This window comes from Astyanax mexicanus, chromosome 17, assembly GCF_023375975.1.
Source record: "Astyanax mexicanus isolate ESR-SI-001 chromosome 17, AstMex3_surface, whole genome shotgun sequence".
In the NCBI taxonomy this organism is placed as follows: domain Eukaryota; kingdom Metazoa; phylum Chordata; class Actinopteri; order Characiformes; family Acestrorhamphidae; genus Astyanax; species Astyanax mexicanus.
The window spans coordinates 46612832-46631302 of record NC_064424.1 but is presented as its reverse complement, the minus strand read 5'-3'; the positions used below and the strand labels follow the sequence as shown (position 1 = coordinate 46631302).

Genomic DNA, 18471 nt, shown 5'->3' with positions numbered 1-18471 from the left:
ATTAAATGTATAAATGTGCACACAAAATAACTTTAGTGTGAGTAGTGTCTTGTACTGTGACCTTATTGCGAAAGTAATATATGTAATTTAAAAAAAAAAAAACTACATAGAACACTGAAAAAATAGCATTTGTAACCTCCCCCACTCTATAACTGTTAACTTTTTTCATAATAAATGCATTATATTTAATTTAAAATACACATTTTAGTTGTGTCCCTGGGTTTCACTCAGTCCTGTTACCGTAACACATACTGGACTATTCTCAGTCCAGCATGCTGCAGTGTTTAAAAACTCCAGCAGCACTGCTGTGTTAAATCCACAAGTAATTCCGTTCATTACTCTGTGGGTAGAAGTATAGATACTAGTGTTTAATAAAATACTTCTGTAGAAACTGAAAAAGTATCAACTCAAGCTTTTTACTCTTTAAGTGAAAGTGTTTTAAAAAAGTACTGGTTTCAAAACTACTTAAAGTATAAAAGTAAAATTAATGTAAGGAGAAAAAATAAAGCCATTAAGAACAAAAGCTTAGCATTGTAAAAGAACAGGGTAAAAGAAACAGTATTATAAAGTGTACAGAGAAACAGATACACAACTACAGTCTATAATTATTATACAACTACAGAGTTCTTGTATATGATCAATTGAGCTAAAAAAAATTTGAATGGGTGGAGAAACACAGAGATTGTTATAATATTAAGCTTGATTGGTGTATAAACCACTTGTTAACCGGCCCATAGTGAAGGCATCAGGTGACTGGGGTTAACAGAATAGAAACCAGTATAAAGTCTATTCTATATATCCAGTAGAATTAAGATCTCTCTCAGTGGTAAAGTAATGTATTTAAGGTTTAAACAGCAGAGGGCATCAGGTCTGTAGCTTCAGTTACAGCACCCACCCCCCCCACCCCCTCCCGACCCCCAGCCCGGGTCATTCCTCCCAATTACACCATATGGGGCAACAGGTGTCCTGCTGGAGTAATCTGATCCATCAAAGGTGATTTATTGTGTTAATGTAAGCAAGAGATGTAAAGGGTTTACTATGTGTGAGAACGCTTACATACTACAAAACAATATAACCCTATAGACTTACATAACACTAAAGACTGTGTATAACACTATAGTCAAGAATAAACTGTGTATAAAACTATAGACTGCATAAGACTATAGACTGTATATAATACTATAGACTACATAACACTATAGATTACAAAACACTATGGACTGTATACAATACTATAGATTGTGCATAACACTTATATAATACTATAACACAAGACTATATAACAATTTAGACTATATACAATACTGTAGACTACATAACACTTTAGACTACATAAAACTATAGACTGTATATAACAATTTAGACTATATATAATAATATAGGCTACATAACACTTTGGACTATATATAAAACACTATAGACTACTGAACACTTTAGACTATATATAACACTGTAGACTACATAACCCTTTGGACTATTTAGAATACTATAGACTCTGTAACACTATAGACTATATAGAATACTTAAACTACATAACACTACATATTGTGTATAACACTATAGATCATGTATGACAATTTTACAACATAGCACTATAGTTTGAGACCAAATTATCCAAATATTTTTGAATTATATCATAATTTATTTCCTAAATCATATTGTATTATCCTATGAGAACTAGATAATTATATGTGATGTGAGTCAGCTAATCATAAATTAAATTAAAAAATATATTTGTAGAGAGAAAAAAAATGTGCTGTAAAAGCTGTATTAGAATATGATTTGCACAGTAATAATAAATATGGAAGAAGCTTGTGTCCAGCTCCACCTACTGGACACATTTTACATTACGATTAGTGTCAGGTTGGTTTAGGCCCTTCTAGAATCTGAAAAGCTAAATACTGTATGTGTTAATATATTGTTAAATGCTCTACCATATAAACCAGTATCAGAGCTGACAGTAGCAGATATATTCACATCATCCATAAACTATATATTTATACTCAACATTTTATAGAAAACAATAAGAGAGGCTTTGTTGCTTCCTGCTATGACTGATCACTACTACTACTACTTACCATCATTGTATAGATTCAGTAACGTTTTTTATTTATTTATTTATAGTAAATATAATGTTTGTACTGTCCTTAGGGTGATACCTGCTTCCATTCACCACTACTGTATGTAAACTGAGTCTGTAGGTTCCTCAACAATGAGCTATTTCACCCCACCCTGAATGGCTGTTCACACCTCTCACACTGAATAATACAGAAATACTGCAAAAGAATATAATTCCCCTTTATGTTGTTTAAAATCTGTGAAATTCCCCTTTAAATCGAGAGCTGTTTCAGGACTTGTCTCAGCAGTCTGTCACCTCTGGATGTGTGTAGGAGAAATGTCATTGATCAGGCTCTCTTGTAGTGAGGTCATCAATTATTGAGTGAAGAGCAATTAGAGACTCTTTCAGTCAGACGATGAGCAGTGGTATATTTAGCCGCTGTCGTCCTGACAGCAAGTATTCTTCTTTTTTATCCTGGAGCAACACACCAAAAAATAATAATGTGGTGATGATATTATTATTATTATTATTATTATTATTATTATTATTATTATTATTATTATTATTATTATTATTATTATTATATACATTTCCATTCAAAAGTTAGAAAGGTTAGAACAGCCCTATATTGTTTAGTACTCCAGTAGCTGCAGTGCTGAATGATCCAGCTAAGCTGATTCTGTCACAGTTTAGCCCATGTCTGTCATGTTTCTCCCTCATTTGGTCTCTTGTGCTCCTGCCCCTCTGTTTACCTGTCATGTTTCCCAGCCATGTGCTATTGTTGTGTTTTGGTCCTGTCCCCGCCCTAGCCCCACCCTGTCATTAGTTATTTGTAACCCCGCCCCTCTTGATTGATCCTCAGGTGTTTCCAGTTTCCTGTTCCCTCCATGTGTATATAAGCCCCTTTGTTTCAAGCCTTCTTTGTCTAGTCTTTTGTTGGTTTGTTTGCTGTCCGCGTTCAGGTTTGTTTCATGCTGTTTCTTAGATTCCTGTTTTCAAGTTTAGTGTTTTGTAGTTATGTATTCAGTGTAACTTTGGTTTATTTTGTTTGTTAATTTGTTTTAGTTTTTATTAATTTAATAAAATTAATTATATTCTGCACTTACGTCCATCCCCTCACTTCTGTAACAGATTCTTTATTATTTTCTTTTTTATCTTATCAATGACTTTATTACTGATTATCACTTCACCTGTCAGACCAACTCTAATTCTTCTCTTTTCGAGGCTAAAGCTAAAGCTGTTTCCATGTGTGTCAGCCAGACGTCTTCCTGTAGCAGTTTTTTTCTCCAGTTTCTAAGAGTCTTTATTTGAAGGTGTAGGAAACAGTACTCACCGCTCTCTGGCTTTGTCTGTAATTTCTCTAAAGAAAAGAAAGAACTTCTACTTTTAATAGTTACAGAGTTCTCTGTGTTTGTGGTTTTGTCTTTTTCTAGATATTATGATGATGAAAGTGTGAATGTGCTATAAGTGTGTAAGTGTGTAAATGCTGCAGTAGAGAGTAACAGCAGTAACCCAGTAGTCTGTAACGGCACTGCTTTTACTTTTAAGGCTTAAAAAGATTGACAATTTGTTAGATCTTTTTCTTAAATGTTAGATACTTTCCAGCTGAAAGCTGTTAACCAATTAATTGTTTGCTAAAAATATTACCCTTTTTTACAAACTATATATAATTTTCTTCAGGTATTTTTTTTAATATACTTTATATACAAACAATAGGGGTGGTACAGTATGACCAAAAAAGAAGTAAGTGCAAGCACAGTAAGAAATAAAAAACTATAGAAGATGCTAACTGAGGTTTTGAAAAATTAACTATACCCTATAAGATATAAATAAAAATAAAAAACGCTGACTGTATTACTGGTTTTACTGTTGTTTTAATAGTTACTAGGTTTACAGTGTGTGTTTGTTTGTGGTGGAGAAATTCTATAGAAATACTGATAAACTGACCCTGATTATATATATAAATATATAAATAAAATCAGGGTCAGTTTATCAGTATTTCTATAGAATTTCTCTCCAGCACGTTTAAAGTCCTTTAAAGCCCCACTACGTCACGGCGTACAGTGCGTGGCCCACGTGCAGATGTTTACGTTACGTCAGCAGAAAGGATTGTTGTCCGGTTAAAAAAACGGGGATATATGTTTAAAAAGGGGGAGAATATGCAAATTATCAGTAAACATAAACACACTGTGTTTTAGAGATCATAAGAGAACCGGAGGGAGCGGTTCCGGTTGTTAATCAGGTGAAACCGGTTCTGAAGAAGCGCTCCGGGTCTGTTTTTATGCCGTTTAGCAGCTAGGCTAACGTTAGCCTAACTGATTCAGAATAGACGAGTCATGAATGAATCGATTCTTTTTAATGTTGCATTCACTCAAAAAAAAGTGACAAAAAACAAACAAACAAAACAAAGAACACAGCAATAACATTTTCATTTATTTGTTAACATTTTTCTAGTAAATATAGCTATATAAATATTTGATCTTCCTAGCACTATATATAGATAAAGGTGTTGTGATAGGAGGACCACCTTTAAAATGACAACAGACTTCTGATTTTAGCATTTATTTACCAAAAAGAAAAAGAAAAGATGACGTTTTAACACAATACTGTAGACTATATAACACTATATATTTTATATTTATAGCATCATTCATTTCATATCACTTTTTGTATAATATTTGGAGTACTAAATATTTATATGTGATAAGAGTCAGCTAATCATAAATTAAATAACTTCAACTATTGTTTTTTATTAGTATGCCTTTCAATTGCTATGTATGTTTTTAAGCCATAATCATTAACAATAAAAGAAATTAAATCTTAAAATCAAGTAAAGTAGTTTTATTGTCATACTGACAATTTTCCATAGAAAATAAGATTATGAATATAAAAGAATGGGAGACACTATATGTACAATACAACAAGGACACAGATATAGACATACGTGAGACAAAAGACACAAGACAATAGTGCAAGAGTGATGGCGGGTATAAAAGCTTAAGGCTGATAATTTGAACAAGTGCCTAAAGTTATTTAAATGTCACAGATTTAATAGGACAATAGATCACTTTAAGTGTAATACATCTACATAATCTATGACTTTCACATTTTGAACTAAATGAGTGAAATAAAGTAATTTTTAATAATATTCAATTTTTTTTAAAGATGATCTAGTTGTTCTGAAGAATCGGTTCAGAAAAATGATCCAAACAGGCCATGACTAAAACGTGGTGGAGGGGAGGAGAAAGAGGAGGGAGAGGGGGGGGCAGCTGTGACGTCTTGGCCAGCCGCGCGCTTGTAAACAGAATCCTCCCACGTGACGGAGGAGAGCAGCGCGAGCCCGAATTGTCCGTTAGAGCACAAAGGCCCGAGCGACAATTTCAAAAAAATTCCAAAAACTTAAAAATATAAAACGGCCGTTAAAAATAACGGACAACCGACGATTTAAAGCGCTGCCGTTACTGAAGTGAAGCGCGAGGAGGGAAGATGAGCGAGAAAACGGAGTTTTATCATTCGGGAGGCGGAGAGAAGTCGGAGAGAGGTGTTTATTTTATTCGTCGGGCTGTATAGTTTAAGCGGAGAGAGTTTTCCGCCTGTAAATTCGACACGAATACGGTTTAAATAGGCGAATGTAAATATTCGAATCGAAGGAGGGGTGTCGACTCCGCTGTTTTCGTGGTTTGTTGTTTTTGTTGTTGTCTTTGGAGGATCTGTCTAAACAGCATCGGTTAGCATTAACGTTAACCTAGCTCGGATACGGGGAACGGGAACGGGAGCTGCGTTTTATCCGTGAGATGTCATTCACCATGGAGGATTCTTTAGAGTCCGGTTGGGTTTCGGTTCGGCCCAATGTTTTCGACGAGAAGGAGAAGCACAAGTTCGTATTTATCGTGGCCTGGAACGACGTGGAGGGTAAGTTCGCCATAACGTGCCACGACCGGACGGTGCAGAAGCGCACCGCGCTCCGGGACTCGCTGGCGGAGGCAGCCGAGGAAGGTGAGCTTGCCCCGGCTGCCGCGGAGGAAGCGAGCCGGCGCTCGTCGCTCCGGAGCCCGGTGAAGGAGAGGCCTGTGAAGAGCCCGGTGAAGGAGAAGGTGGAGAGCAGGCCATCGAACGTTAAAAGTCCCAGTAAAGTGGTGGTGGGCGCTGGGACTCGGGGGACTGGTGGTACTGGGGACTCTGGAGCTGTAGACTCGGGGACAGGAGATGTGGAAGTGGTGGAACCGGTCAGTGGAGCTTCTCCAGCCCCAGACACCGACCCCGAGGACTCGGACGCGGGCCTCCGGGAAGACTTCAGCTGGGCCGGGCTGTTCTCCTTCCAGGACGTCCGGGCCGCCCACCTGCAGCTCTGCGCCGTCAACTCGGACCTGGATCCGTGCCTGCCCGCCTTCCCCGAGGAGCCCTCCGCCGTGTGGTCCGTGATCTTCGGCCACCCCCAGCTCACGCAGCGGGAGATGGAGGCTCTGTGCTACCAGCTCCAGGTGTACCTGGGCCACGCGCTGGACACGTGCGGCTGGAAGATCCTCTCTCAGGTGCTGTTCGCTGATGGGGATGACTCGGAGGAATATTACGAGAGTCTGAGCGAGCTGAGGCAGAAAGGGTACGAGGACGCGCTTCAGAGAGCCAAGAAGAGACTGCAAGAGGTGAGAAAAGTTCTTTAGTTGTTCATCTGACCATGCATTATGGAAATAAAACCATTTTCAATGCATAAATTAGACTTTAAGTGTATTTCAGACGAACCGCATGTCCAAAAGTGGTTAAAAACCCACTGAAATTACTTTTGAACCCTTTTAAACCTGATGCAAAAACATATGAATGCTGTTTACTGTGTGTAATGCACACGAAATAAGACACTACTATAATGCCTAATATAAAACCTATAAAAAAATAAAATGGTCTAAATAAAAAAAGACTAAGCTATTGTTTCACTGGATTGGCTGGTTTATGATCTGTTCTGATGGACAACAGGTCTCAATTAATGTTCTGTGCAACAAAACAATAAAAAAAAAGAAACGACATGATGTCCATTGTAATTGACGCAGGGTCTTAAACGGTTAAGGTAGACACCATATTGATAAAGTCTTTCAGCTTGTTTAGTTTCTATAGAAATTCATAGGATCACCATGCATTTATTGCCTAGAGGGGAATGAAGTTTGGCCATAATTGTAAAAAAACATAAACACACAAAAAAAACTCTCACTAAACATAGTGTATAGTTGTTAAAAGGCTTCGTCTTTGAGGCAGACATATTCAAAAGTATCCAGACACCCTTTTTTAATTGCTGTATGGTTCATCCATTGCATGCATATGTGTACAACTTGTATATTCTCTAAAGAAATCCACAGAACTGCTTTCACACATCGCCTAGAGATGTTCCTTTTAATTACTCTAAGGTGCACTAATTGCTGACACAGACATTGAGCTTCCACAGCTTTGCCACCATATATATGGGCTTTGGAGAAGCCACACATGAGCCTAAGCCTATTAATCCTTGTCTAAAGGTGGGATTGGGCTTTGGGTCTGTCCAGGAGTATTTACACAAGTGCTCAGTGCTGATGCAGGTATTCAACTTGTATGGTCTCTAAACATATTTGAACACCCCCTTTTGAAATACGTTTTTAAAAGCTGCACAAATTGCTGACACAGGTGTTTAGGGTTTATATGGTGCATATAAAAAATAGTTTTTCAGGTCATTTTGAAGAGCTTTTATTGGTCTGTTCATCAAGAAATTTTGGCACAGCGTAAGAGACAGTTTGTCTGTTTTAAATTATGTAGTAAACTAAACATCGACAAAAATGGAGAAGTGTTTTTCATTGGACAGTGATATGTTCTTTAATAAATTAAATTTGCCAATTCTAGAGGATGCACTAGTAACCAAACATTGATTAACACTAGATTAACCAAAGTTGCGCTTATTGCTAAAACAACCACCAAACTTGTATAGTCTCCATAGAAATCCATAAGCTTTTGCCTAAAATCACCATTACCATCATCCCTTTCCTAAGGAGGTTGAGTTAAGGAACTGCTGGTGTGCCTGAGCTCAATCCAGTACCTTTTGTCATGAGTCATATATTAGTGTTTATGATCTAAAACTGGTTATCCAATGTTAGTACCTATATTTATATATTTTGTATGTAGTTTGTATGACTGAATACAATCTAAAATCTTCACATCAGTGTGGACTGTTATGCCAGAAGAGAGTAGAGGATCCTATAAATGCTCTTCAGAAGAAAAGTTGAATGAGAAGGTGTCATAAAACTTATGACTGTACAGACTCTCCTATTATTTCTTGGAGAAAAGCCCAGCTGTATCAGAGGCCCACCTGCACTTTCCCTGCACTTACACACCTGGTTTAGCTAAAACAGGACCTGATCATTAGCTAACACTATAACCACAGGACTGGGGGTTGGGAAACTGGGCTGTAAAATGTGCCTTTGTTTCCTGTTTCACTGTTATAATCCAGAGTTTTCCAACTCTAGTTGGAGTGATTTATGGTAACATCCTGTCCCAAGTCTCTCTAATTAGAAATTAACCTTTTTTTTAACATGAATATAAGGCCCAGCTGCAGTATAAGAGATCCACATACACTTTTTCTCTTCTAACTAGGCCTGTTACTAAAGATTTTCAGCATTTAGTGCAATATATGGAAATGATATCATTAGTTTTTGCAGACCTCAGTATCTCCTACTGTTATCACCTTCCTGTCACGGTAAAAAAGTTTTTTGGGCGATATATTGTCCCAAAAATGATTGCGCTAATCGATATTATTTATTTTCTGTAATTTTAAGACCATTTAATGTCATGTAAATAGAGTCTCAGTTATTGAAGCATTGGCCTGTTAAAATTTTAGCATTGCTGGCTAAAATACTCTTCATTGTTATATATGTGTACAAACATACAAATAAACACAATAGACAAATTGTATGATTAGTTGTTAATGTAATTATTGTGACAGGCCTACCCACTGTGACTCCCATTGTCCTATCTCTTAAAAACAGTGTAAATGCATTGTTATGCTATTAAATGATCATTATATCAGTAGCATCCAATGTCAATATTACAACGTTTAAAATGTTTATCTCAGTTATTTGCAGGGCAATAAATCGTCCATTAAAAAAGGTTATATTTCAACACACTTTCCAACTCTCAAAGGATAAAACAGATCCATATCCAAAATATCCAAACTCTCTTTTTTCCCATACTTTTAACTGCAGAGTGAATATTTAACTGGTAAAAGTGGGAACGTCTAGTGCTTTTAGACTTGAACATTGACTAAACATGATTAAATGTTGTTCAGACACCAGAAACAACAATTCAACCCCAATATTGGCTTTGAAAAACCACCTACCTCTTCTTCTTCCAATTGGTTGAGCTCATAAAGGACTTTTGAGTGAGTGCTGTCACTCAGGAACACAAATAAAACAATAGTACACAGTGTGTGTGGATTACAGAAATGGATTTGAGCAACACTGTCATAAATGACATTTTATTTCACTGAAATAAATCTAATCCAGTTTAAAAGTTATTGAGTAACTTGCAGCCACTGCTTCCTTAAAAGTGACACAGTGAAACTGTAACCCAGTTGAGGTCAAGAAGGGCAGCACCTTCTATCACGATACATTTCTTACATTTTTGGTTGATATAAAATCAATATTTATATGAATTTATATGAATAATTACAAATAGTGGGGTGAAGAAGAAAGAATCTGCGAGGTTAAATCTGGTGATGTGATCTGCCCCATGATTTTACATGAAGTTTACACATCATTAAAGCTTATATGCTTAAATCCTAAGTAAAAGTAAAGTTTCTGTGTGTATCCAATCAGAACAGTGGAATCTAAAGAAAGATCTAGGACAAAATTTTGATCTAAGTGAACCAAATTCACTTAGAATCAATGAATCTTTGTACGTAAACCATGTATTATAAATCGCTTTTGTGTGTGTTTTTTTTAAAGAATTTATATATTTTTTATCGCAAATATTTTTCAGTTATTTTGATATATTTTTTGAGACCCCTAATAGAAACTTTAGCCCAAGTCATGGCTGCACCTTTAGCTGATAATGTGTCTCAGTTGCAGGCAATACGTATACCTGTTAGGGCTGCAACTATTGATTATTTTGGTAGTTGACTAATCTGATGATTATGTTTTTAATAGGAAATGATTATTTCTGCCATGTTCTCCATTGCTAAAAACGACAGAAACAGCTGAACATGAGATTTATAAGTCATTTAAACGTCATCAACATTGTTGATTACATTTTTGACTAATCGATGCAGCCCTAATACCTGTGCAGGTGAACTGCAGGTCAATAATCAAGCGTAATCTGAGGTGCACATGCTTTGTTCAGTGGCAGATGCCAATACTTTGTCCTGCATGTGTTTCATTCTGCCTGTCAGTGTTGGTTTTTCTGTCAGAGCAGCTGGAAGACTCGGCGTTTCTGCATCCTCAGCATCTTTAGCATTCTCAGCATTCCAGATCTCAGATCAAAGATCTGCTATTAATACCTCACTGATTGATTCGCCAGGTCAGAACTGCAGTGTCACGTTGCAGCGTCAGTGAAAGAGCTTTCTGGTGCATTGGGTCAGAAACTTGCCTCCTCATCCGTACGCCCTGAAAGCAGTGAGAACTGTAGACCCAGTCCCATTACAGACTGAACAAAGGCCTAATTTAAAGCCTGTGGACGACTGATGTGAAAAGTGTTCATACAGGACTCTTTCTGAGTGTCCACTAGAGCCACACACAGCCCTGAATGTCTTTTTGTTCCTGAAAGCCCCTGAGCTGCCATCTGCTGACCTTTATCCCACTGTAATGTGCTCTGCTGTGCTGCTGTCAGCGTCTGACACTACAGTGTATTGTAAAGTACTTGGGGATGATCAGCTGGTGCTGCTGATCTTAAGCTAGAGTAAACTCTGTCTGCGATGGAGACGAGGTGTTTGTGTGTGTGTGTGTGTGTGTGTGTGTGTGTGTGTGTTGCGAGGATGGTTGAGTAAAAAAGTTTGAGTGGGTAAAACATCTATTTCAGACTTCGAAAGAAAATGTTTTTTATTACAGAATTACAGTTTTGTTTACTTAGGCCTTCCTAGGAGGGAAACATGGCGAAACCCTTGTTCCTTACTAGTGTCATTCAAAAAGCACCTGGTGAGCCTTATGTATGAAAGTAGACCAGAAATTAGACGTTTATTAAGTGCAACTTATTCACTAAACTCATACCTGTCATTTATTTTCTCATGAAGGTTATGCTATTCACATCCACATAAACACTTGTTACTTTCTTCATGAAACTAGTATGGTTTCAGTTCAGATCAGGTGTTCCACTTAGTCTGTCCAATCAGCAAAGCCATAAACTATCAGTTCCTGGTCAGTGATGCCTTGTGGCTTCTATTTATATATAAATACATTGTGACTACAGTAAGAATCAAGACCTCTATCTGGATGGGATTAGTATCTCAGGGGGATGTCTGTGAATTTTTTTTTTTCCAAACTACTACTTTTTTTTCTACTTTTTAGTGATAAAACTCCTGCATCCGGACTACCATTGTAAAAATAGGAGTACCAGTGAGTTTTAGGCTTTTTTTCTCGGTCACATGACATCAGCGTTCAGTAGCTCCTCCATTTCTACTCGCTGTTGTGTTTTTTACATTGATCTCCGTGGAAACTATTTTATTAAAGGCGAGGAGACGAAGCTCAGAGATGTGCGTCCGGACGGGACTAAAATTACTGGAGGAGCAAGGAGTTCAGAGAAAAAAAACAGTAGTTATTTCCGATTATTATTATATATTTAGTTAGAGGGCCTGTAAATTGTTGTATATCTTCGCTGTCCAATAAAAAAAAACAAGTATCTCCATTTTTTGTCGATTTTTAGTTTGCTACATAATTTCAACAAACCAACTGTCAATTATACTGTGTTAAAATGTCTTGATGTATCGACCAATAGAATTTCTCCAAAATTACCTGAAATAAACAGTTTTTAAATTGAGTTTCATTGAAAGTTAAGAAGATTTTATCTTTCTCCTGTAAAGTTGATGTCTTTGTAGATACTTGTTTTTTGATGGACTGACTATATTCTGTGTAATTTAATTATTTAATTCACTTTTTAAAAATACACAGAATAAAAGCACAAAAACAGACATCTCTGAATGTGAATGAGAATCAATTAATAAAAATATAATCAGTAATAATATAATGTAGTAAACTTTGATTTTTAAAGCACAGGCATGTAGTACTGTGTATAACTATGCTTGTAGGGCACTTTTGGCAGGTTGTGTTTTTGGACGCAGCCTCTCAGTCTGATTTTCTGTCCCTGTGTGTCTGATCTCATTAGTCTGACTGATGTTTCTCCAGTTCAGCCGTGGTTTTCTCTGTGTGCAGCGAGAAGCAGGGAAAGGAGGATGGATGCCACAAAACACCAAGTTTTAGTGTGGTTTTGGTTTATACTTCTATCATTTCCTCATCGTAGTTTCTATATCCTTCTATTCTCTCTCTCTCTCTGTCTCTCTCTCTGTCTTTGTTTCTATCTCAGCTGTTATCATGTTTTGCGTGTGATTCATCAGCTAGGGGACAGCTGACCAGCACTTTATTTAACCCATGCTTTTTTTTTAACAGTTTGGACAAAAGTATTGGGACTCCCCTCCTCATCTCCAGCTTCCCAATTCATCCTATAGATATTGGATGGAGTGTCATCATTCCAGAGAACACAGTTCCACTTCTCCACAGCTCAGTGCTTTAGGGCTTCATCCCCCTTCAGTAGACAAATCCTACTAGTGTTTTTATGTTATGATAGTTTTTTATTATTTATTTGGTTTAGAATAATTGCAGTATATTGCAATATATTAAATTAAAACCCCTGAATCCCCAATTCATATCATATCGCCTAGTTCTTTACCACACCTGGCTCTGTTTTTAAGTACTGTATTTTCCTGACTATAAGGGGCACCGGATTATAAGGTGCACTGATGGTTTTTGGAAAAATGAAAGGATTAAAGGTGCAACCTATAGTCTGAAAAATACGGTAACTCCACTGAAAGTGTTGCTCCTTAACAGTTTCAAGCTGACGAGCACATTAGTGCATTTCATACAGATGCTTTATTATCTGTATCCTCTCAGCACAGGGTTGTTTGAAGAGTAGAGATGAGAACAGTTTGTATGAGTTAATAATTAATCACACTCTGACCTTGTCCATACTGCTCAGACTGATTGGTTATTTCGCCTGGGTTGCTCTATATTTGGTGTTTCGTCCTTGTTAGAGGAGTTTTCTTATCGATAAGATCTAAGTGCTTTTCTTTTTTTTGCTGTTCTGACCTTGTTTGACCATATCTGACCCCATGGGAGAATATTATTCTGTGTCTAGCCTGTTGTAGGGCTGTATGTTAACGTGAACTTGGTTTATGATACAGATCAGGATACAGGGGTTACATATTATTTGATATATCATAGTATAAATGTATGTCGTTGATTATTTATTTTAAATTTTATTCAGTTGTATTTATCCCCACTCCCCCGCTGGCCTGCACTCACACTGCGTTTAAACAATCCGTGCCTAAGCACGCTCACGTCATTACTCACTGCTCAATGGGTTTGCCAGTGTTGTGCCGAATTTAACATCCCTGCCATGAAAAGCACCCTCTCTCAAGAGCACGTCTTCTCAATTAAAGCGGAGATAATCTGCTTTAACTTACTTAGAAATATGTGCCAAAAGTCACGGTTACATAAATAGCGAAAAAGCGTGCGCTACAGAGAGGGTGTGCTTTCCCTGTTGGGGGTGCTGAATTTGACATAACACCACCATGTTTGTTCACAGAAACGTCACATCACTGACATCATCTTGTTCTGTTCTTGGGCACGGATCTTGTTTAGTATACTGTACCCGGCAACTATCCCTTAGTCAACTATCACGTTTGCAAAACAAAATATTGCAATACTTTTACATGTCCGTATTTTCTTACACCCCTAGTGAAAACAGTATCTGTTAAAAAGTTAATTAATTCTGTATTTATGTAATAAACACAGCAGTGTGGCAGGAGTGATACCGAGGTGAATGGATATGGAGTGAGAGAAGGTGTGTGTTGTAGGCAGTGATGGTAAAGTTACTTTGAAAAAGTAATTCGATTACTGGTTACTGATTACTCCTTTAAAAAGTAACTTAGTTACTTTATGGATTACTTGATTTTAAAAGTAACTAAATTACTTTACAAGTTACTTTTTATTAGTTACTTTCAGCAGCTGCAGACACCACCTCCCGCCGCCTTAACATAAACATTATAACCAGTTTTGCCAATACTGCCTTTTATTGGAAAATGCATTTTTAACAGCAACAATGTGAGAAGGGGTGTGTTGTAGGTAAGGATGTGTGTGTTGTAGATGGAGGAGTTAAGTACTAAGAGTTAAAGCGTGAGAGTAAGCTGCTGTAGGTGTGAAGGTGTGTGTTGTAGATGAGAAGGTGTGTGTTGTAGATAGAGAAGTTAAGCACTAAGAGTTAAAGAGCGAGAGTAAGCTGCTGTAGGTGTGAAGCGAATCAAAGCCTGAAGGGTGTTTAAAGAAACAAAGACAGGAAGCCGTTGTGGTCGGTATGAATGGTTTCCAGACAGGAAACTGTGACTCGACGTGGTCCTAAACGTGTATTGGCCAGATGCTGGTTGATCTCGTGAAATCTGCCTGGTTGTCGTCATGGCTGCAGTACAGAGACAGATACAGCAGGGGATGAAATCCATGACTCTAGTAAACAGCAGTATATTTATGAAAGTGGAGTCGTTACTACAGAAAATGTACAGCCCTGTTTATACTTCTCTGTGTACGTTATTATTACGTTTAATACTCAATAATTAGCATGGGGTGGTGGATGAGGTGTTAGTGTGTGTTAAGCTGGTACAGTGAATGGATCAAATACAGCAGTGCTGCTGGAGTTTTTAAACACTGTCTAGTTAGCGTCCTACATGATCATTAGAGCTGAAAAACAAGGAGGTGATCGTAATTACGGCTGGATTTCTAAATTAAATACCAAAAAAAATCTGTGCTTAATTTTGATACTTTGCATGAAAAGCACATAAACGTGGCAAACTTAGATAAGGAAAACACAGCAATGTTGAATAAAAGCAAAACACAACATTACCTAGGCACACAAAAAAGCGGAGGGAACTCTCAGGTCATGTCAAAGGGCTCTAACAATATTGTTTGGGTATAAATGTTAATATTCATGTTTTTATGCTTAATTGATATATACTGATATTGTATTGTTTTGTATTGTATTGTATTGGTGCTAATTCTGCTAAGAGTATAATATCGGCAATAGAGCACATCAATACCATGGACCAGTTACTGATGCACATGTGCACGACTACTGGTATATGGCACTTGGCTTGTCTTTGCATGACAAACAAACAAACAAACAAAAAGAAAAACAGTAACTCAGACAAGGAACACCTGGGACAGATAACGAGGGGGCTGGGTTACAAATTACACAGGTGAGAACACCGTTTTTCCTAGTGAACACACAAACACACACTCAAATACATACATAGCCATATAGCTATATAGCAAAAAATATATACAGAAATTAGAAAAATACTTATTTACCCTTTTTAAGCGACATATAAACTCTGATCTGATCTGATTTAAGTTGTGTGTTGTGGTGAGCTCAAAGAAAAACCTCAAGTACAGGTTGTGGCAAATTTTTTTTTGTAACTCTCTGAAATTTTAGAAATGTGCAGCTACTCAAACAGAAAATGTTGTTCTTTCAAGTACTAAAATTATCAGGACATATATGCACATATTGAGTAGTTAAGATTTTTATTCGTTTTTATATTTTATCTCTTTCTGTATCTGTGCTTTTTATCAAATTGTCAAATACCAGGGTTCTTATGAAAAGTCATGGAAAAACCTGGAAAAGTTTTGGAAAAATAAAAATACCCAGAACGTTTTGGTAAAATCAATGAAATTTGCAATTCACAAATGTGTGTTTCCATTTATCAAAAAAAGCCCATTTTAGCCCTGCACAATAGAGCTCTCAAGATCTGGCACACATTTTATTAATATTAAAGATTGTATCAAACATTGCTTAATTTATTTATTTTTTTAATCATTATAGTTTTAGCTGATGTTTGGTTTTATTGTCCATGTCTGCACTTACGTTTTAAAAATCATATGGTCTTGAAATATCAAATTTGCCTTTAAAACATGGAAAAGTAATGAAAAAAGTTATGAAAATGTATTGGTTAAAAAGTGTATGAACCCCAAAATACCAGTCTGGAGTCTGTATCTGTATTAGAAAGAGAAAATGTGGTATCTGTGTCTAACAACCTGTTCACCTCTCAGTCAGGTACAGATGTGATTTTTTTTTCTCGTGGGAAAACAGAAACAGAAAACTTATCTCTTCTTTAGAAACAGAGACACATAATAATGCCTGTTTGCTGGGTTTTTTTCGTGGATGAAGAGCAGGTTTTTCTGCTTCTTGTTAACCTCATGCCACACAATCATTTTAAACATGAACTTGGGATGTTTTTAATCTTTCCGAACTGAAAACTTAACTACAAAAACAAAAGTGATGAACTGGTGAAGTGCGAAGTGCTGTAATGTAAAAATTTCTCCTGGGTTTGTAATAGTAAAACTCACCTGCTGTGTCAAACTCTGGTCTGATATTACATCTCACTAGTTCCTCTTTAATTATCATTTAATGTATACTAGGGATGTGCCATATTGCATAATACTCAATAATATTGCCAACTAATTATAATATGGTCAACGGTAATATACCCTGAAATATGGTGTCATATCACCCATCCCTAATTACTATAATCACATCAGGGTACTACTATTTTGCTTTTTATAGGTTTAAGTTTGAGTAAAATGAACATTACTGTTTTTTTCTATAAACTACAGACAACATTTCTCCTAAATTCCAAATACAAATATGTCATTTAGAGCATTTATTTTTAGAAATGACAATAAAGATGCAGAACTTTTAGACCTCAAATAAGGCAAAGAAAACAAGTTCATATTCCTAAAGTTTTAGAAATCAATATTTGGTGGAATAACCCTGGTTGGTTTTTAATCACAGTTTTTTTCATGCATCTTGGCATCATGTTCTCCTCCACCAGTCTTACACACTGCTTTTGGATAACTTTATGCTGCTTTACTCCTGGTGTAAAAATTCAAGCAGTTCAGTTTGGTGGTTTGATGGCTTGTGATCATCCATCTTTCTCTTGATTATATTCCAGAGGTTTTCTATTTGGTATAGACTCACCATTTTTAAGTGGTCTCTTATTTTTTCCAGAGCTGTAGATAAGTAATTTATTTTACTTTATTCCTGGATATATGGAGATATTTAGACTTTTTGTATCATTGACTTCTGTTACAAATCTGATAAAATTCTTATTTTTTTGTATTATCTCAGTGAGGGGTGTGCTATATCATATCGTATTGTATGCAATAATAAAAAAAAAACATTTTGGTTAAGTAGTGTATTTTTGAAATATATTTTTTAAAGTCTTGTGTTTTGTCATATCGCAGAAAAAAAACATGAAATATCGTGATACTATTTTAGGGCCGTATCGCCCACCTCTAATGTACCATAAATAGAAAGTACACATGTGAAAGGGGCTCCAGTGGGTTGCCAGGTCTGCTGTTCTGGAACATGTAATCTGCAGACTTGTGACTTCACTTGTTTTCCCGTATCGCTGACCTTTCTCGTCGCTCTGGTTCTCGCGAGATCGTCCCCGTGCGGAGCCTCCGTCAGCTGTTGGTGTTGGGGTTTGGGAGGGAGGAGGTGTAATGGTCGAGAGCTGAGATTTCCCAGACTCCTCTGTGATTACTGCAAATCTGAGCCAGCTCTTTCTGCAAAGTGCTCTTATCAGAAGCAGCTGGGACCGGCTGATAGTGTAAAATATGCAAACGGTGGCCTGCTGGCATGTTGTTCCAGAGAAAGCTGAACATGGCGAGTGTTAAGAGTTCTGAAACATATTAGCTTAAAACAATAAATTAAGATCTTAAATTACCGCATTTATCACAAAAATCGTCTTATAATCCGGTGCTCTTTATGTATGAATTCTACCAGTCAGGTATTAAGGAGCAGTAAAGTCACTCCACTGAAGTACAGAGTTATACAGGAGTTTCAGTTTAGTTCTACAGCACCAAGGTTGGAGCAGCATTAGCATTAGCATTAGCTGCTAACCGCACTCACTATTTCCCTATTCAAAGGTGAGTATTAATGCAATGATATAAATCTGATTTATCTTACAGCCCTAGTGTGTGTTTGTGTTTGTGTGTGTTTGTTTGTGTGTGTGTGTGTGTGTGTGTGTGTGTGTGTGTGTGTGTGTGTGTGTGTGTGTGTGTGTGTGTGTGTGTGTGTGTGTGTGTGTGTGTGTGTGTGTGTGTGTGTGTGTGTGTGTGTGGTCGTATGTCAGACGGAAACTCCCAGTG

At 36.9% G+C, this 18471-nt stretch overlaps 3 protein-coding genes across 9 annotated transcripts in view; 1 reads left to right on the top strand and 2 right to left on the bottom strand.

Moving 5' to 3' along the window:
- The window catches only part of sema4d (sema domain, immunoglobulin domain (Ig), transmembrane domain (TM) and short cytoplasmic domain, (semaphorin) 4D), a 266298-nt gene that overhangs the window by 81094 nt on the left and 166733 nt on the right, over window positions 1-18471 (bottom strand). The window lies entirely within an intron of this gene.
- The window catches only part of LOC103035651 (homer scaffold protein 1), a 263702-nt gene that overhangs the window by 178551 nt on the left and 66680 nt on the right, over window positions 1-18471 (bottom strand). The window lies entirely within an intron of this gene.
- jmy (junction mediating and regulatory protein, p53 cofactor) overlaps window positions 5379-18471 on the top strand; it is a 46318-nt gene continuing 33225 nt past the window's right edge. For all 7 annotated transcript variants that reach the window (XM_022676675.2, XM_022676673.2, XM_022676674.2 and 4 more), the window contains exon 1: window positions 5379-6702. In XM_022676675.2, the coding sequence (XP_022532396.2) occupies window positions 5854-6702 (849 nt within the window). In that variant the 5' untranslated portion in view covers window positions 5379-5853. The remainder of the gene's footprint in view (window positions 6703-18471) is intronic.